A 19,722-nucleotide genomic window follows, 5' to 3' on the forward strand; every position below is an offset into this window, starting at 1 on the left:
TTTAAATAATAAAATTTATTTTTTAAAATAAATGATCATACATAAGCACTTTGCTGAATACTGCACATGGAATTAAAAATATAATTTTTCTGTAACACGTGAAAGTTTTTTAATCTAAATTTAATTCCATTATGTTTACTTGCTTCATTTTGTGTTTACAACTTTGAAATGATGCTTCTACTACACTAGTCGATCTTTTTAGTCAGTAAAACATGGGGTCTTGACTCTTATCGATATAAAATGGGGACAAACCAGTTGCAATAAATTCTATGAATGGAGCATTTCCAGTAATATAGATTTCAGCAGCTCGTTGCTTACGAATGAGACGAAAGTAAATGGACCGCAATATTTATTTAACACGAATATGACTACTCAATTTAACCAAGAACAAAGTAGAACTAAATTAGTGGACACAAATCTCGTTTCTTTAATATCTTTTAAGGATATATTTGGATATCAAGATCTTATCAATTCATTTCAAACCAATCATTAACATGATTGATTGATTTTTCAAATTTTCGTAAAAAGTTTAAACTCATCTCAACACAATTTATATATTCAACATATATCTCAACTTATTTATATTTAAACACATATCAATAGAACTTACAAAATACTACTATTCACAAATTGACTCAAATTATCTGAAATCACCTAAACATCCAAACACAGTCTTATCACAATTTATGAGAAGTAAAACTATTATATTCCAATCGTTCATTGTACTTTTATGTTTTTTTTTAAATAATGGTATGTCAATTTTATTAGCAAGTCGATTTTGAGATTATATATTCAAGATCGCCCAAACCAAGGGGCACACAGCCCATGGCACTTACAATGTAGTTTGGAATATATCTTTTTGGAACGAAGAGGAGTTAGAAGAAAACAAATTCGCATCACTTGTAGCAAAGCAATGGCGTAGGCAACAACCGCCCAGCATATTATAAATCTAGATAGATGCTCCACTTGCTCTATAAGTACAAATATGCATGTCTTTTCCCCCGAAGACTACCAGTTTAATACATTTTTACGGTTTCGAATTCGAATAGGACATATATATATATATATATATATATTATGATGAAAAACTCCGAAGATAGTGCAAACACAACATGTGATAAGTTATCACCACTATGATTGAAGGAATTGTGAAATCTCTTCATTCAGAAACACTTTTGCATGAACTCCGTAGCTCAGATTGCAAATTTAAAGAAATTAGTAAAATCCGCATAGTTGTTGTTCCTAGAAGATGTAAACACAAGAAATGGCCACCTGAGAGGAAATTTTTAGCATTGTATCATGCATGCATCCACACCAACCTGTTACCGAAGCTTACTGTTATATTTCTTTAGTACAAGACCAAATAGATAGGCCGTCATCAAGCATGACATTGCCTCCCTTTCTGTGGTGGAGATAATGGGCATACGTCAAGAATTTAAATTACTTATTTGTAGCAAAGCACGATGGATCTCTCAGCAAAGGTTGAAAATGACACGACTCCACTGTTCCCAACCATGATGGATTGAACCCTAATGCGAAGCTGTGTCACGTAACACAAAGAGAAGGAATCAAGAAAGCTTAGTAGGGAACAGGAACTCGGACCGTAGGGGGACCAGATTTCATGTCCTCAATGATGAGACTCAAGAGAATGAGAGCCACAGGACCTTCTTTGCCTAGAAAGAAACAAGAGTAGCAACTTGTCAACTTTCAGACTTCTAGAAGCAACATTCATTCCACTCAATAACCAAGCTTCACAGAATAATAAACAATGCATTACTTCTTGAAATTTCTTAGACAACCAGAATCGATGGAGTAGTGCAGTGCACAGGGAAGAAACTAAAACATGCATGCATAACTCTTTTCTTTAATACGTTCAAGCTCCACCTGCACTGGACAGTGCCAAAATAGCTCCGAAGTACTTCTGATGCTTCTGGTAACTATTTTTGGAAGGAAATTATGCCTCCAACAACATACATACCTTAAAAAGAGAAGTGTTACAACCACAAAAAGATTTCATAAAAGTAAATTTACAAAATATCTAATACATCCCCTAAACAAAACTACATTAAAGAAAGCACTCTAACATATTGGTGCAAATGACATGTATATAACTGAGTCTGCTAAAAAATTAATGCAATTTTGATTTGTGACAAACATAAAATGCATATACCTGCATGTATTCACGTATCTAAACAAACAACTATTTATAGGGGGTGCACAGTGAAAGTAAATTGCAGAAAAGTTCTCACCATCACCAATGACCTGCTCATCCCACTGGATTACAGGCCGAACAAGAACTCCACTGCCAATGAGCATCATCTCATTGGATTTCTTCCCTTCATCTACAGTCACATTTCTTACTTGTACTCCTTGAAGCTTACCCTCCCTAACTAGTTCGTTCGCAAGAGTCAATACCCTCTTAGCTGTGCACCCACTTAGAATGTTGTCAAAGTTAGGCATGAGAAGTTCCTTGTCTTTTGTAACAAAAGCTACGTTCATGTTAGGCCCTTCAGCAACTAACCCTTCACCATCTAGCCAAATAGCTGCATATGCACCGTTTTCCTCTGCCTCCATCCTTGAAAGCACATTTGGAAGGTAATTCACACTTTTCACGGTAGCAAATTGTGGGGGTTTAATCGGGACTGATGAAGTTATTACTTTAATGCCCTTTGAATCAAATGGTGATTGATCTTGGATTACAACAGCATAAAGAGCTGGTTGATGGCAGCCAGATGGGGATAGTTGGAAATCGCCCGGTCCTGGAGAGAGCCAGTATCTCAAAGATCCTTTTCTACACTTGGAAGCACTCACAGTTTGAATCAGTATTCTTCTTATTCTTTCCCGATCATATGGGAGTTCAATTTTGGCCATAGATGCAGACCTTAAAATCCGGTCAAGGTGTTGGTCCAGCTCGTAGAGGTATCTGGGGTGGGAAGAAATACAGCAAGAGGAGATGGCTTAAGACCAGACTAAAACTATAATACAGTAAGGAGGTATCTGGTTCACTCTTTCTTAATAGCCTAGTCTTTTAAGACAATTAGTAGTTTATGAAGATAACAGAGAATACTGTGCTAAGTTTGATCCTTGATTCCACTGATCTCCCTCCTATTTAAATTTAAACTTCTATGTGTGGTATCTTAAGTTTAGACATATTTGTCAAGGGAGAGTTAGAATATTTTGAATCAATTAAACTTGCCATTTTCTATCAACTTAAGCATTTGTAATATTAGTAATCTATCCAATTTGAAAATAATCTAGTAGTTGAAACACTAAATACATATTGGTTGATTTCTACTAACACCAACAAAAGTTCATTATATTATTCACCAGGTACAAGTAATTGTTTTCTATTTTAAATACCACAGATAAGATACGATTTGCTTATGGTCCCTCTCAGAAAGATTTGTAAAGTTTCAAGTTCACAATGGCAGATTCTGTTGTAGAGATGTTCTAATCTGATGTATTCATAATATTCTATAATGATAATATTAAAAATGTACAGATCAATTTTTTTTTTTTTTTTGCCACAACCAAAATCACTGACCCGTCCATTATGGCTGCAGTATCAAAAACACCGTGCCCTCTGTGGATCATGTGATCATCAATGGGGATCACCATAGCTGCTGGATCTGTCGTTATTCCACCAAAAATGCTCGAGTACATGGCTAGGAATTGCTGCTTGCCCTTTTGAGTTTCTCGGCTTGTTTTTAGCCTTTCAATAGCCTTAAAAAATGTTCAGGTGAAAGTTGAAACAAAGCGTTACTAACAGAAACAGTAATTCTACGAATTTCTGAAGTATGGCCAAGAAACGATGTCTAGGCCATGACCAACACACATGTTTATGCAGAGAAGAATCCATTTCTAGTAATGTAGAAGTTTCAAGAGTCTTCCCCTTTAGCTTTAGATTCTGATTTTCCAAGGAAAATACAAACGATTACCCGTCAACTCATCTATATGCAAATGCAAAATAAAAGCTAATCATAAAAATGGACCAGGAAGATTAACCTCTAAACAAGACAATAGTGGAACATCCGATATCGGAGCTGTAGAATCTGCCAAAACAAAGTCAACCTCGCATCAGTTTTTACAGTTTTGGAATCTAGAAAAGTCAATAACAGAGAATCTGAAAAGAAGAAGAAAGAGGAGGAATAGAAACTTGCCAACCAAAGCTTCATTGTGATTAGAACTTCCCAAAATTCTGATTTCTCTTAGTGGCTTGTGCTGTGAATTAAAAAACCCGAGTCCCGAAAACGAAATATTTCGGGAAACTACGTTTGACTTATGAGAATGATCATGGAGCTTTGCAAGAACATGAGGGTTTTCTGAGGCGGTTTTGGTGGCAGCTGGTAGAGAAACCATGGAAGCGAGCAGAGAGGGCATGGAGAATCAATGAGATCAACCGCAGATGATTCGGAGTTTAATTAGCAAAGTGCCTCGAAAGATTCCCAAAACAAAATAGACGAGAATAATACAAATCTAAAAACAAACAAATAAGACAAAACAAAGGGACAATTACAGTACAGTCCAAACTACCGGCCTAGCGAGATTTCTAAACTGAATTGGGATGATGGCTAATTTTCTGTAAAAAAAAAAATAATTATTAGAAATAATTATTAGTTTTTTCATTTTTCTGGCTTCTCTCCTATACATAACTTATAATTTAAACATGACGGAAGAATGGGTGAATCAATTTATTTGACGCAAATCCTTTTTTTTTTTTAATTATTTTCATCTCATCTCATTTAATTATTATAATTTTTTAAAATTTTTATACAAAAAAAATAAATAATTCAATATTTTCAAATCTCAAAATAAAATAAATATTAAAAAAATATATTATAACAATATTTATTTAATTTTTAATTTTTATCTTCACACATGATTTAATCTCATCTACAAAAATAAATGAGGCTTACCTTTTTTTTTTGTACATGTTATCCTTATATCTTTGATAGGAATCTTGAATTATTTTTAGACACTGTAACTGTTATATCGATGTACTTGAATCGTCGGTTTGAAGTGATGTACTTAAATCATTCCAAGTACATTAACATATTTGTAAGCCGCGTACTAAGTTCGGGCAGTTGGAGTCATAGGCGTAACCGCGCTAAAATTCCCGCCAAAGTGTTTGCAGAAGTCCTCTCTAACAGAAATTATAAACATAATCTCTACAACCTTACATATTAATATTTATATTAAAATAAAAAAATAAAATCAATATTTTTAAATAATATACGGAATGTAACGACTTCTCTCTCTAATTATCTTGAACCATTGGGTGTTATAATTATCTTGAACAGAGCTCAATGATGAAGAGGCCCAAATCCCATTCCAAACCCCGTCCGAGCCCAATATCCAGATCGATCTGTTTTTCGCAAAACTAAACCCTAACATCCCTCTCTCGTCTCCACTCTCCACTCCTCTCCTCTTTTCTCCTCTCCGTCCCGGTCTACCTCTCTCGGCTCCTCGCGGTCATTGCTATTGCTCAACCCTAGCCTTATTTCCAAGTCATGGCGAGCTTCGATTACGAAGACGCACCAGCCAACTCGGCGGTCCCAGCTTCATCTCAATCCCATGAGGTCCTCGGGTACGATCCGAACTTCGTGCCGGACTCGGTTAAGTCGTTCGCGGTGCACCTTTACAGGCACATCCGGGAGAAGAACGTATACGAGATCCACCAGATGTACGAGACATCGTTCCAGACCCTCTCCGAGCGGCTCTTCAAGGACACCCCCTGGCCCTCCGTCGATGCCGTTGCCCACTACGTCGACAACGACCACGTGTTCTGCCTCCTGTACCGCGAGATGTGGTTCCGGCACTTGTACGCTAGGCTTTCCCCAACGCTCAAGCAGAGGATCGATTCCTGGGACAATTACTGCAGCCTCTTCCAGGTGGTGCTTCACGGGGTCGTCAACATGCAGCTGCCCAATCAGTGGCTCTGGGACATGGTCGATGAGTTTGTCTACCAGTTTCAGAGCTTTTGCCAGTATAGGGCTAAAATGAAGAACAAGACCGAACAGGAGATTGCGCTTCTCAGGGAGTATGACCAGGTGTTTTTTTTGTTTGTTTTTGTTTTATTTATGCTTTCCGGGAATAGTAGGAATATTCTTCCATTATTTTCCGGTTGCTAGAGAAAAGCTAATTGAGGATAGATTTTGAATATTGGTGAATGCACGGGAATGAAAAAAAGAAAGAAAGAAAGCTCATGCTGTGGAACCTATAAGCTTTTGTTTCCGATAAATGTGGGGAGAGAGATAAAAGAAGGAATTAAAATTTGATGTATTCCTTTTTTATTATTTGTTTGGTTTTTCTTAATAGTAGAGTTTTTGTTTTTATAACAGGCTTGGAATGTGTATGGTGTACTTAACTACTTGCAAGCCCTTGTTGAGAAGTCCATGATCATTCAGATTCTTGAGCAGGAGAAGGAAGGTCTAGAACAGTTTACTGCAAATGACGGATATGATTACGATGGTGGAAGTAATGTATTGAAGGTGTTGGGTTATTTCAGTATGGTGGGCTTGCTGCGAGTTCATTGCCTTTTAGGTGATTATCATACTGGTTTAAAATGCTTACTTCCCATCGACATTAGTCAACAAGGCGTTTACACAAGTGTGATAGGAAGTCACATTACTGCCATATATCATTATGGATTTGCCAACCTTATGTTGCGGAGGTACGTTAGTTAATTGCCTCGTCCATTATGTCTTAAGCTGTTATGTCTTGTTATCCATAGTAACTATTTTGATCTCTTTTCAGTACCTGCCTTTATGCTGCTCCTCTTCAGTATGCATTATTCTAGCTTTGTTATTTTGATTTTATTCTCTTTTTTAATTTATAGAATAAAATTTTGGATTTTCACCGGTCCTTTTTAGGCTCGTTTAAGCTTGAATGATAGGTCTTAGGTGGTTTCCCTATTTCTTGAAAATTATTTAGCCGAACGATGATTTGGAATATTCCCTTGTAGGAAGAGTTCAGAGTTGCATGTTAAATATATATATATACACACAAAATTGTCTTATGATATTGTGATTGTTTTGACCATGAAATCAAAATAACGAGGTTGGAAGCACTATCAGTCGACAAGTAGAGAAATTTTTTAGTATGTTTATGTTGGAAGTAGAAAACAAGCCTTGGTTGTTGTTCTTGCCTCCACTTGAACATCTTCACCTACTGGCCAGTCTATTTAAGAGAAGGACCAAAAAAAAAATTAAGAGGAGGAAGGGGTGGGCTATAATAAATTAGCATGCCAAAGAAACCGGAAGCTGGTGCTCTTGAGGCCTGGATAACAACCCCTTTGTTTTAAATATCATCAAAGGACGTAGAACTTTTGTATGTTTTAGTAATAGTCCCTGCAAGCTTTGGCTTCCATGGAGCCAAGAGACAAGGTTCTCCTTATCAATTAATGAATAAGAGTCATTCAGAGTATGACAAGGTTTCAAGTGGTTTATTGGAAATGTGGTTCGCAGGAAATTTTAGATTGGGATCCGAGCTTAACTCGGTCAATTGTGCAAATAAATTTTGGTCACTTGCCAAATGCATTGATTCCCCCCTCCCAGGCTAAGCCTCTGTGCTATGCATTGAAATTTTCGATTACCCAAAAATAATTTAATACTTTCCCAGAAGCTCTTCCTTGCCTCTGTTATCCTTTTTTTTTTTTTTCAAATATCTCTCTGTTACGTAAAGCCTCACCTAATCATTGTCAGATAATTTTCCTTCCCGCTATTTTTTTACAGATATTTGCAACATGTTTCATTGACATGCTAAATATGGGCAAACTCTCCAGAACCATAAGAAATTATGAGAGTAATGAGTTTCTAACTGTAGGTGGAGCTTGTTCTGAAGTTGCCCCACCTCCCAAAATAAAGAAATAAATAAATAACAGAAAAAGGAGGAAATGATTGTATTTGGTTGTCATATCACCAATTTTTTCGTGTTAATGAAATTTTTTCCCATGACATTTTCTCTCTTTATAAGAATGTAGTGCAAGGTTGGATTGTGGGTTCATGACCCGCGGGCGCATGCGTAATTACCAATAAAACAAAAAACCTTAAGATTTTGTTTTTTCTTGTTCTGTTTATTGAGCTCAATGTCTATGTAACTTTTCTTACAGGTATGTGGAGGCAATTCGTGAATTCAATAAGATTCTTTTGTACATTTACAAGACCAAGCAATATCATCAGAAGTCTCCACAGTATGAGCAGATACTAAAGAAAAATGAGCAGATGTATGCCTTGCTAGCAATTTGCCTCTCACTTTGTCCCCAAGTGAAGCTTGTTGATGAAACTGTGAACTCTCAATTACGGGAGAAGTACGGTGAAAAGATGATCAGAATGCAAAGATATGATGATGAGGCATTTGCTATTTATGATGAGCTCTTTTCTTATGCATGCCCAAAGTTCATTACCCCTTCGGCTCCAAGTTTTGAGGAGCCGCTTGTAAATTACAACCAGGTATGTACTATCCTTTTTCTTTTTTTTTTTTGAGCTCATGCTTGGAAAAGATTTGGATTTGTCATTTAAGTATTCATTTCTTTTAGCATTTTCTTTTTCCAATTCCAGTTGTCATGAGCTAATTTTTTAGAATAGAAACGGAGATATTTGTTTGACTAAAGAAGTTGCCGGTTGAGCTCTTAACCAACCATTTCGTGGTAAATTTTGTTAAAGCTAAAATGGGGGTTTGCCAGGGAAAGTTGAATAGCCAGTGCAGAAGATTTATCATGAAAACCAGTTGTAAAAGTTTTGATTGTTGCTATTCATCATAAACGGATCAAGATCCCCAAGAGTTCTTGGGTGCTCCACAATGTGGATCTTATCTCAACCATTGCTTTCAAAGTCAAGGGTTTGGAATTTGCCATATTAATCATTCTATCACTTTAAATTCCAATTTAGTGTGCTAAACATGGATAATAATAAGATGAATTTTAATTCAATCCAAGCCATTGAATTTGAAAGCAATGGTTGAGGTAGATTTGGAAAAAGTTACCTCGTGGAGTACCCCAAGAACTCTAAGGGGATCTTAATCCATCACAAACAGTGTACAATATAAGTTGGGAACTAAGTTTAGATTCAGGATTCTTTAAACTGGCTAACTGATTCATCCTTAAAAGCTGTTGTATTTATAACATCATGATGTGAACATTCATAAATTCACAAGTATGCAAGTTCAGACATTTCTGAACAAGGTACCCGCTTTCTTCACCATTTTCAAACATCATCTATGGTTAAACCATCACTTTGTGGAAGCACACTGTCATTAAAATTTCTCTTTCATTTGTTTGTGGGAATAGCTAGAAAACTCTTTTTAGGTGGTGCTGGTTGTTATTTTCCTGTCCTTCCACATTGGGGTTACCTAAATAAAGCATTTTTGTGTGTGTGGGGAGAGAGGGGGTTAATTTTTTTTATTAGTAACAGATTATATTAGAAAGAATAGGCATAGCTGAAGTACAAAAGGGGTATACAAAAGTTTACACCTAGTTAGGAGGAAGATATAGAAACATGAAAATCTAGGCCATTGAAATCTACAGCATTCGCCCAAAGGAATAAAGTTTTCACAAAGAACACTCTAATCTCCTCCAATGAGCACTCTTTATCTTCAAAAGTCCAATCATTTCGTTCCTTCCATAGGCACCATAGAATACATGTAGGAACCATCTTCCACATAGCTATGATTTTTGAAATTCTGCCTAGATTCTTCCAACTGGCTAGGAGCTCAACCACAATAGTAGACATGACCCAGGCTAATTCCAATCTTCTGAACACATCATCCCATAATGATCTGGCGACCTCACAATGCAATAGAAGATGATCCACAGTCTCACCATTCTTCCTGCACATACAGAACCAGTCCACAACAATCACCTGGCATTTCTGTGAGTTATCCATGGTCAAAATATTGCCCAAAGAAGCTATCCAAGCAAAAAAAAAAATAGCCTTGAGAGGCGCTTTATTTCTCCAAATACTTTTCCATGGAAAGTGATTGTGCTGTGGATTTATGAGGGTCTTATAAAATGAACGAACAGAAAATGTACATTTTCTAGCGGGTCTCCACCACAACTTATCAGTATCCTGAGTTATGAATTTCATGGCGTACAAGAGTCTGAAAAAATCTGCAAAGCTGCCAATCTCCTAATCATGGGCCACCCTCATAAAGTTCACATTCCATTGTATTGAGCCACCAGACATCTCCATGAGGTTCACCCCAGATGCCTCTTGTTCACACACAATCTTAAAGATTGTAGGGAATTTTTCCTTAAGGGCTCGATCTCCGCACCATAAATCATGCCTGAATTTTATTCTAGATCCAGCACCCATCACAGTTCTAGTGTGTCGAGCAAACACGTCAAGTAAACACCCCCAACCTCTTCTAATGTGCTTCCACTCTCCCACTCCATAAAACCCTTGTACCTCCCTAGTGCTCTGGGGGTAGTTAATTAATCTATTTATTTGGTTGCAAGTTTGCTTTCCCTCTGACCAAATACATTTATTTCTTGCAGGATGCCTATAGGCTTCAGTTGAAACTGTTTCTTTATGAAGTGAAGCAACAACAGTTATTATCAGGTGTCAGGACCTTCTTGAAAGTGTATTCAACCATTTCTCTTGGGAAGCTTGCAAATTATATGGAAGTTGACGAGCCTACATTGAGGTAGTTCGTGAGGACAGTTTTGGCTTAAATGTTTCCGTTTCTTTGTGCAATAATATGCGAAACCAATATCTTGAGCTTTTCTGTCTTATGCCTCGCAGGACTATTTTGATGACATACAAGCATAAGACACATGCTGTTGATGGTGATGGAAAAATCACATCCAATGCTGATGTGGATTTCTACATTGACGATGTATGTCTAGATTTCTTCCGTTATCTTATTTTCTTACGTTTTTTTTTTTTTCTTACTTGGTATCTTCTCATGTTTTTTTAACATGGAGGTGGATCATTCTGAGTGGTAATTACTTGCCCATTAAAGAGAGAAATGATTAAAAACATCGACAAGGCCGTGGTAACTGTCGGTGACTCTGGCTTTGCCTTCTATTGTGTTTGGTGACTCTGCCCATTGAACGTTGTTTTATGTGGATCAATGATTAAGATTCACTACAGCCTACGTACTTATATATACACTAAACATAGAATTCCTAGAGCCAAACAAGATTTGGATTATTCTAAGTGGTAATTGCTGCAGGACATGATTCATGTTATGGAATCCAAGTCAGCTAAGAGATACGGGGATTACTTCCTGCGTCAGGTTGTCAAGGTATGCCTGCTGTGTTGCTGTTAACTTATTTTCTTTGGCGCTGTTCCCACATGTTTTTTCCTTGTTAATGTAATCATTCATGATTTCTATTTGGTTACAGCTTGAAGGCGTGATCAATGATTTGGACAGGATAAAGCTGGACTGAGTTGCCCATTACCTTCTAGTATTGACCCATGTGGTCTTGCCATGTGTTATGAATTTTTGTAGGTCTTTTGGCTGCTGACAATTACGTTATTGGCTTATTCTTATTAAAAAAAAAAAAAATACATTATTGCCTTACAACAGGTATTTTAATTTTGTATCCCTGCCTTCGCTGTCTATTATAAGGTGTCTTACCCGAGTATAATTGATGACGGTGATGTTGAGATTGGTTGTTTCCACTGTCTCGGTATTATTATTGGACGATATTAATTCAAATATGCCGTGCGTGTTCAATTGTCGCGACCGCCCTCAAAAAGGAAAAACAACTCAAGGGAAAAATAAAAGTAAAGATTGCTCAAGGTTTGTTTAGATATTAAAATTATCTCAATTTATTTTATCTTATTTTATCATTATAATTTTTCTAAGCCCTTATTTGGATTTGAGATTCAATTCATTTTATCTCATCATAATTTTCTCAAATTTTTATATAAAATATAATAAATAATTCAAAATTTTCAAATTCTAAAATAATAATAATATTAAAAATAATATTTTAATAATATTTTATTCAACTTATTCAAAATCATTTTAATTCATTTTAACTCATTTCTGAATTCAAAAATTTTTTAATTAAAATATGATAAATAATTTAATTTTTTTAAATTTCAAAATAAAAATAATATTTTATTTTATTCAATTTTTAATTTTAATATCAACTTATTTCATCTCAATTTAATATCCAAACATTTCCTAAATAGTAGATATCACATAAAAGAATAGGATTGTTTGGATTGAGAAAACTTTTCAACTCATCTCATTTTATCTTATTTAATTATTAAAATTTTCTTAAATTTTTACACAAAATATAATAAATAATTTAATTTTTTAAAAATTTTAAAATAAAAATAATATTTTATTTTATTTTTATCTTATCTCGTATTAAAATAAAAAAACCCCCACTCCGCTAAACCATGTGCAGAAAGACCCTTCTCTCCCATCCCGAGCATGCACAGAGAGCCTGACCTCTCCTCCTTTCCCGTATGAGGGGTATTGTTTTGGTAATTTTGTTGTTTGATTATTTTTCTCTAATCTTTTTGTTTTTCTAAAGTCTGATGACTTTTTGGAAACCCATCATGATATGATTGATCATTATGCTTTAAATAAGACGCAAGTAACTCTATGGTCATTATCTTGCATATAAGACACGCGAACAGCTCTAATATTCTTTTAATTACATGACAAACGCGTGGTCTTGTGAGGTGCAAGGATCATTATCATTACGTGACCGATCCCAAGGAGTAAAATGATCATTTTATAATTGTAAGAAGAAATTTACTAGGGAGCCAATACCTAGTGATTGATTTACCTTGATTGTTTTTGGAGAACGTGATCACGCATTTTAATAAAAAGAAAGATGTAAAACGCATTTAAATTTGCGTATTTACCCCTTCCCCTAAAGAAGTTAAAAGGGTTCCCCGGGAAGTTAGATTTCTGACTGAACCCAAAAAGCAGATTTCCAAAACGGAAATATTTGAGTCTCGAATTGGAATTTAAAATGTGTCAAGAATGTAATTTTTTTTTATTAAATAATTAAAATAATATTTTTTAATAATATCATGATTTTTTTATTTTTTTAAAAAATATTTATAATAATTAAAAATATATATAAAAAAAATAAAAAATAAAAAACTTATTCGAGAATTCCAAATTCGAGACCATAACAGTTCCCTTTCCAAAATAAGGATTATCATGGCATATTTCTTCATTTCTTTATTGTTGCTGCAGATAGAGGCTGGGGTTCAAGCACTGCATTTATTATGGAAGGGACCCTCTCCTCCTCCCTCTCACGTACAGACACAATAAATATAATAATATTTTTTTATCATATTTAAATACATCAAATCAAAAATTAAAACTAAAATAATATTATTTTATTAAATAATTGTATACAAATTTATTTATTTAATAGTACTTTATCATTTTCCGAATCCTATTCCTATCCTATCTGAGTATGCAGTTATATCTTTACAATAAATGCCGTTTTGTCGACTTTATAAGACTTGTCCCCACCATACGCCATCGGAGTGTTAGGTGGGCATGTGTTCATGTGCATTGTTAATTTGTTTCCCAGCACAAATTTCACCCGATCTATCTCTCTTTCTTTCTATCTAACAGTATCAACTTTCACTGCCACGAGCACACATCCACCCCCGCCAACAGCCCACCACGTCCACACACTATAAAGCCCATAAAATTATAATCAACATCTTCATTCGGAAGGAAAATGGTTGGAGTTAAAGTTATGGGGAAGAGGAATCTAATGCAGCAATGCTTTCCTTTCCTGTAAATTACTGAATTCTGGGATATATGTGCAAACGAGTATGGAACGTTGCACGAGGTGTTGCTTGCACAGCTCAATCAGGGCAGTGAACCTGGTTGTCACTATTTGCGGGGCTGGGACGATCGTTTACTCCCTCTGGCTTCTCAAGATGTGGCAAGATGGGGTTTATGAGCTGTCTACCATTTCATCTCTACCTACACCCTGGTAATTTTTTCCCTTTTCCAACTTTGGCGCTCGCAGACTCTCTCACCCTTTGTTTTTCTTTTTTTTTTTTTTCTTTTTTCTGCTATCCATTTCCTTGTTTCATACTTTTTGGAACCCCTTACCTCCCCAAAACATGAAAAAGTGAAAAAGAGATTGGGGGTCTTCATTCCCCTATATATAATTTGTCTGGCTCTTTTGATTTTGCAAAATTGCATTTGTAGATGATTCTTATGGCATCTCTGAGAAAATATATATGTTTTTAATTTTTTTTTCCTTAACCAGGTTTATATACACATGTTTAGGCGTGGGAATTGCCGTCTGCTTGAGCACGCTCGTGGGTCATATGGCTGCTAATTGTATAAACAATTATTCGCTTTGCATAGTATCCTTCTCAATTTTGCTTATGAACTTTGAATAGATTGTATTTGCTTTATGCTTCATTTGTTTCCCCGGAAATCGATTTCAAAATGATTTTAATCTTGAGAGGAGATAAACTTGACGAAATCAACTGTTTCACTGAGAATGATTCCCCTGATAAATAACGCCCGTTTGGATATTGAAACATTCTCTGCTCAATTTTGTTAAAATTTGATCAAAATTTAACTAAGTTTGGACTTAATATAACTACAGTGATTTTAGTCAAAAGTATTTTCAAGAAAATAAAAAATTATCTTCCCGCCTGCCTGCTATGCATCCCCTGCAAAAAGAAAAACATCTCTTCATTTCTCACTGTCGCCAAATCTCTAGTAAAAAAATTACTTTTTAATAATTTTTCGACATAGATATGTTATCTTGTGAATATCTGAGTTTAATTGGTACTACTTTTTAACTTAGTGTTGCAGTATTGGATTCTAACTGTCTCCTTGGCTTGCTGTACTCACTTCGTATTTGTCTTGGGATGGTTGACAAAAGGATTGGAAGTTGAGTAGAAATAATTTGTAATGAAAAGTTTAAAATTAATATTTTAATAGAATAGTGATAGATTTGTTGAATTTATTATTTGATATTGTTAAAAAGGGACTAGTTAAATTTATAAAAGTGAATTTTCTAATCAAATTTTAGTCAAAGTTTGTTGAGCCCACTACTAATGCTCTCAACCTATCTCATCTCATCTCATCTCATCAACTTTCTCAAATTTTTATATAAATTATAATAAACAATTCAATTTTTTGATATTTTAAAATAATAATATTATTATTAAAAAATAATATTATAATAATATTTTATTCAACTCATTTCATCTCATGTCACTTTACTATCAAACCAATCCTAAGCCTGATTTCCCATAATTCTAAAGAGAAATTTACTTAAATGTTAGGACATCTACTATTTCTGGTTGCAGACAGAAATGACTCCGCTGGGGCCGGGGGAAATGTTCGGTTTTTTTTTTTTCAAATTAATTTGGAATTCTTTAATGTTTATTTAGGAATCCTTGACCAGGTTTTAGTACATTGTCACCATTTGCTCTCTTGTTTTTCTAGAAGTTGCAGTGCTTGTCGCCATTTTATTCAACGTGGACTGGGAACGAGTATGTTTTCTTAACATAACTTACTAGTATGCTTTCTTAACACCACTTACTGATGCACCCTCAATTACAGAGTAAGTAATTATTAGAATTGCAGAATAATTATTAGATAATTTTAAAGTACGGAAAGTGATGATAACATGTAAGTTAAAATTGAAAAAATGATTTATACAATTATAGAGTGTGTAAATTTTTCATAATCTCATTTAAGAATATGAGAAATTTAAGATTCACATGAAAATTTTTTTATAATAGACCTAATTTTTTTCAAAGGGAGTGTGAGATTCGCATGTCCTACGATTATATCTAACATTATTTTTAAAATTGATACTTCCATAAACAAATTTAATAAGATGATATATTGTAAAAAGATAAGAGTACTATATCATTTTTAATTTGGGAGTGCCTAATAATCTTCTTAGTCGATGGATTTTTCATGCAACTATATGCTATGATTCTACTTTTGTCCTTGCCGATTTTCTCTTGTGACAGAAACTCATGGAGTACATTGATGAGTACCATGAAAAGTTCGAGAGTTTTGTGATCTTCCATCTAACCATGTGTCGCTTGGTTCTAATCACGATTTTGGTACTACAGGTATCTGAATCTGCATTTAAGATTATGAAAAATATAGGGAAACGGATGGATTCACAGGGAGAAAAAAGGGAATGCTCACATTTGTGTTACTATTCATTGACTTTGTAATGAACAGTACTCAAATGAAAGTAGTCATTTTTCTGCTTGTGAATTCGTCCGTATTTGTAGCCTCACTCTAAGATTATCATGATCTTAAATTGATTCTATCTGAATGTTTGTTTTGAAGGAAACCTTGAGAAAATTTTTGTCTACCATGAATGTGATGTTGGATTCATATATACAACTAAATATGGCGAGTGGCTTTCTTCTCTTCATGTTAAACAATCCAATCATACAAATTTATCTGATTTCTAGAGAAAATCCAACGTAAAAACGTCGCTGCAACATACTTCAAACTGACTAGAATTATATTGCATCTACTAAATTATATTGCAACCTATGACTGTATTTTGCATTGCTCTTTCTTTATTAAAAAAAAACAAAACTTATTCTCCCCATTAGTTTTTCTTTTCTTTTTTTCTCTCTCGGAGGGACATTAAGGCCATGCTTGGTTAGTTTTTTTTTTTTTTTTTTTAAATTCAACCTCAATCAAATCATCTTTCAATCTAGGAAAAAAAGTCATATTTCAACAATAGTCCAATCATTTTCCAAGATTTCAACTCTGTCTATTCATTTTCACAAACCCTAATATAATATAAAACATATTAGAAAAAAAATATTCAAAACTTACTTATCTACTTTCACATAACTTAATAAACAATACACCTCACAAAAATTTGTAAAATTGAGACATTATTTGGTTACATAGATCAGATGAGATAAGATGAAAGTTGAAAGTTTAATAAAATATTATTTGAATATAATTTTTGTTGTGAGATTTAAAAAAATTGAATTGTTTATTATATTTTGTATATGAATTTAAAAAAATTAAAATGATTAGATAAGATGAAATGAAATGAGATGATTTATAAAAATAAACCAGTTAACCAAACACCCCCGCAGGCTTTAGCATTGGTTTCTTTAATTATATCTGCATAAATATTGAGTTGTGGGTATTTTAATAAGATTTTTTTTTTTTTTTTTTGGGTAAAGTAAAAGTATGTTTTTGCCATTTTCTTTCAAATTAGATTTGAGTAAATTTGATATGGTCTACAATTATCTTGGATTGCTTTCTGGGAAATATTTGATGTAATTGCAGAAATCATTTTACCATTCTGCTGAACATAAAAAAAAATAAAAAAAAATAAAAAAAAAATAAAAAAGAAGACCATTAATGCTCCAATAACTGTATTGATTGCTTCTGGCATCTGGGCCCACTCAATTAGAATGTAGATTAGATGAAAAGAATGAAGATTTATTCAAAGTGCAAGTTCTTCTCTCCTGGAAATAAAAATAATATACTTCAATAATCATTTTGCAGATGAATGTGGCTGTGCTTGCAATTATTCTTTGGGCCATTGGTGCTGAGCCAATGATACAAGTCAGCCATTCAGATATACATTATGATTTTAATCATTCATTTCTTTTGAGAACTAGCACGCCTATTCTCCATGACTTGAGACAAATATGCAGACATTGCCAAGCCTTATCCAGAGGAAATCCACGCCAAAGTCTCTTATCATATGTTAAGGACTTCCTTACAGTGCGAGTTTTTGGAAGAATCTCTAACACTTAAATTGCCAATTGTAATTCCAATTTCCAACTAACCAACTTTTTACATGGGACTGTTTTTTCCAATTACATTTCGTATTTAATTACCAATACAAGAAAAGGAAAAAAAAAAAAAAAGTTCATCGTTTTATCTAATTGTTTGTATTGGGATATGGAATTCCTCGCTTTGCTGATTAGTCACTCAGGTATGCTCCTTGGATGTATGGAATTGTTTGTGATAACTCTGGCTTGGATTAAGTAAAATATCGGTGAAGTTTAAAATATAGATAATTTTTGTCAAAATGATTTGCATTAAACTCATAAAAAACGTTTAGCTTAAGTTTTAAACTACAATAATTCTAAAGTTAAATTCAAATTTGGAGAGGCATTGTTCATCCATCAACCCATATTTTATTCTCAAATAATCAACAACGGTAAATCAATTTCTCACACTTTCTCTTTCATTTTCTCTCTATTTTTTTTCCTCCTCTCTCTCCCTTTCCCACCCTTCCTCTCGAGCCCAACACCCTTTTTCTCTATTTCTCTATGTTTATCTCCCTTTCTCTCGAGCCCAACGGCAACTTCCTCTCCCTCTCTCTCGTAAAGCTTCATCCAGTAGTGAGTTTCTCTTCTTTTCTCTGATTTCTTTTTTTTTTTCCCCTTTTTTGTGATCATGTCCATGTTTTTCTACAGAGATTTGTCCTGAACATGTCATGTCCATATTTGTAAAACCCAATTTTCTGCTAAAAAGAACAAGAATGTAATTACTAATCGAAATGATTTTTATATCAACAGGCTAATAGTCGTGGGATAGAAGTGATTTGAATTTGTATATTTGAAGAACATATTTTATCTAATTGTTTGTATTGGGATATGGAATTCCTCGCTTTTATTGATTAGTCACACAAGTATGATCCTGGGATGTATGGAATTGCTTGTGATAACACTGGCTTGGATAAGCTAAATGTTAGTGAAGTCTAAAATTTAGATAATTTTTGCCAAAATTATATGCATTGGACTCATAAAAAACGTTTAGCTTAAGTTTTTAGCTACAATAATTTTAAAGTTACATCCAAATTTGAAGAGGCACTGTTAATTTATCAACCCATATTTTATTCTCAAATAATCAACAACGATAAATCAATTTATCACGCTTTCTCTTTCCTTTTCTTTTTTTTCCCCCTCTTCTCTCTCCATTTCCCACCCTTCCTCTCGAGCCCAACACCCTTTCTCTATGTTTCTCTCCCTTTCTCTCGTGAAGCTTCATCTAGCAGTGGGTTTCTCTTATTTTCTCTATTTTTTTCCCTTTTCGTTGTCCCTTTCTCTCTCCATCCAACCATTGTCCTATTAGGCCTGGGTGAAGGAACTGTTTGTTCCACACCAACAACCAGCAGTTAGCTTCCTTCCGGCTTGTGCTACAACGCCTTTTGAGGAACTTCAATCCAAAATCCTAGACTACCTCTTCGAGACTGTGTTTTTTGGTTTGAATATATGCAAGAGTAAAAGTTTATGAAATTTCTCTTCAATCTTATTTGATTTTGTGCTAATCTTTGTTGTTGTCGGTTGTATTTTGCTGAGTTTAGTTGTTGTATTTTAGTGATTTTCTTCTAAGTTTTGATTTTGTGATTAGAACACAAAATTTGTCCCGAACATGTCCATGTTTTTCTACATAGATTCGTCCTAAACATGTCATGCCCACATTTGCAAAACTCAATTTTCTACCAAAAAGAACAAGAATGTAATTACTAGTTGAAATGCTTTTTATATCAATAGGCTAATAGTCGTGGGGTAGAAGTAATTTGAATTTGTAAGTTTGAAGAACATATTAGTTTATAATGTATTTCCAAACAAATCTTTCTTGGATCTGTCAAAATTTAAAATAAGAGGAATTTTTAGATTGCAAGAGAAGTGAATGTCAGTGTGCAGTATAGCAAGAATGTTGAGATGGTTATTATTATGATTAACTTCTCAAGTACAAAATCTATGAGTTCAGATGATTTGTTTCATACCTCAGAGTTTT

At 34.2% G+C, this 19,722-nt stretch overlaps 3 protein-coding genes across 4 annotated transcripts; 2 read left to right on the forward strand and 1 right to left on the reverse strand.

Moving 5' to 3' along the window:
* Nucleotides 1-1,452: 1,452 nt before the first annotated feature.
* Nucleotides 1,453-4,446, reverse strand: LOC109009509 (D-amino-acid transaminase, chloroplastic). Of its 2 annotated transcripts, XR_001999067.2 has the most exons (6): nt 4,161-4,446; nt 4,006-4,052; nt 3,545-3,723; nt 2,250-2,923; nt 1,778-1,978; nt 1,563-1,673 (listed from the first exon to the last, which is right to left on the reverse strand). XR_001999067.2 is itself a non-coding variant. In XM_018990006.2 (5 exons), exons 1-5 carry the CDS (start codon nt 4,378-4,380, stop codon nt 1,579-1,581), a joined length of 1,215 nt encoding a protein of 404 aa, XP_018845551.2. In that variant the 5' UTR covers nt 4,381-4,443; the 3' UTR covers nt 1,453-1,578. The 2 variants fall into 2 exon arrangements, 1 of the variants encoding a protein (XP_018845551.2); XM_018990006.2 differs by lacking the exon at nt 1,778-1,978 and having other exon boundaries at nt 1,453-1,673; nt 4,161-4,443.
* Nucleotides 4,447-5,256: 810 nt separating this feature from the next.
* LOC109009510 (eukaryotic translation initiation factor 3 subunit L-like) lies at nt 5,257-11,613 on the forward strand. Its single transcript, XM_018990007.2, has 7 exons — nt 5,257-6,050; nt 6,342-6,673; nt 8,111-8,450; nt 10,493-10,641; nt 10,740-10,833; nt 11,173-11,244; nt 11,345-11,613. The coding sequence occupies exons 1-7, from the start codon at nt 5,511-5,513 to the stop codon at nt 11,387-11,389; spliced, it is 1,572 nt and encodes a 523-aa protein (XP_018845552.1). The 5' UTR covers nt 5,257-5,510; the 3' UTR covers nt 11,390-11,613.
* A 1,912-nt stretch (nt 11,614-13,525) lies between these two features.
* Nucleotides 13,526-17,853, forward strand: LOC109009514 (tetraspanin-19-like). The gene is made up of 5 exons (XM_018990014.2): nt 13,526-13,930; nt 14,213-14,312; nt 15,378-15,458; nt 15,948-16,052; nt 17,473-17,853. The coding sequence occupies exons 1-5, from the start codon at nt 13,767-13,769 to the stop codon at nt 17,725-17,727; spliced, it is 705 nt and encodes a 234-aa protein (XP_018845559.1). The 5' UTR covers nt 13,526-13,766; the 3' UTR covers nt 17,728-17,853.
* The last annotated feature ends 1,869 nt before the right edge of the window (nt 17,854-19,722 follow it).

This window comes from Juglans regia, chromosome 11, assembly GCF_001411555.2.
Source record: "Juglans regia cultivar Chandler chromosome 11, Walnut 2.0, whole genome shotgun sequence".
Taxonomy (NCBI): domain Eukaryota; kingdom Viridiplantae; phylum Streptophyta; class Magnoliopsida; order Fagales; family Juglandaceae; genus Juglans; species Juglans regia.

What these genes read in the sequence shown, in the direction of transcription:
- LOC109009509 (XM_018990006.2), bottom strand. Translation starts at nt 4,380, where the DNA reads ATGCCCTCTCTGCTCGCTTCCATGGTTTCTCTACCAGCTGCCACCAAA. An exon ending in CACTATTGTCTTGTTTAGAG is followed by an intron (nt 3,724 to 4,005) that starts GTTAATCTTCCT and finishes ACATTTTTTAAG; the next exon opens with GCTATTGAAAGGCTAAAAAC. An exon ending in ACTGCAGCCATAATGGACGG is followed by an intron (nt 2,924 to 3,544) that starts GTCAGTGATTTT and finishes TTCCCACCCCAG; the next exon opens with ATACCTCTACGAGCTGGACC.
- LOC109009510 (XM_018990007.2), top strand. Translation starts at nt 5,511, where the DNA reads ATGGCGAGCTTCGATTACGAAGACGCACCAGCCAACTCGGCGGTCCCA. An exon ending in CGCTTGTAAATTACAACCAG is followed by an intron (nt 8,451 to 10,492) that starts GTATGTACTATC and finishes TATTTCTTGCAG; the next exon opens with GATGCCTATAGGCTTCAGTT. An exon ending in GTTGACGAGCCTACATTGAG is followed by an intron (nt 10,642 to 10,739) that starts GTAGTTCGTGAG and finishes TATGCCTCGCAG; the next exon opens with GACTATTTTGATGACATACA.
- LOC109009514 (XM_018990014.2), top strand. Translation starts at nt 13,767, where the DNA reads ATGGAACGTTGCACGAGGTGTTGCTTGCACAGCTCAATCAGGGCAGTG. An exon ending in TCAACGTGGACTGGGAACGA is followed by an intron (nt 15,459 to 15,947) that starts GTATGTTTTCTT and finishes CTCTTGTGACAG; the next exon opens with AAACTCATGGAGTACATTGA. An exon ending in TCACGATTTTGGTACTACAG is followed by an intron (nt 16,053 to 17,472) that starts GTATCTGAATCT and finishes ATCATTTTGCAG; the next exon opens with ATGAATGTGGCTGTGCTTGC.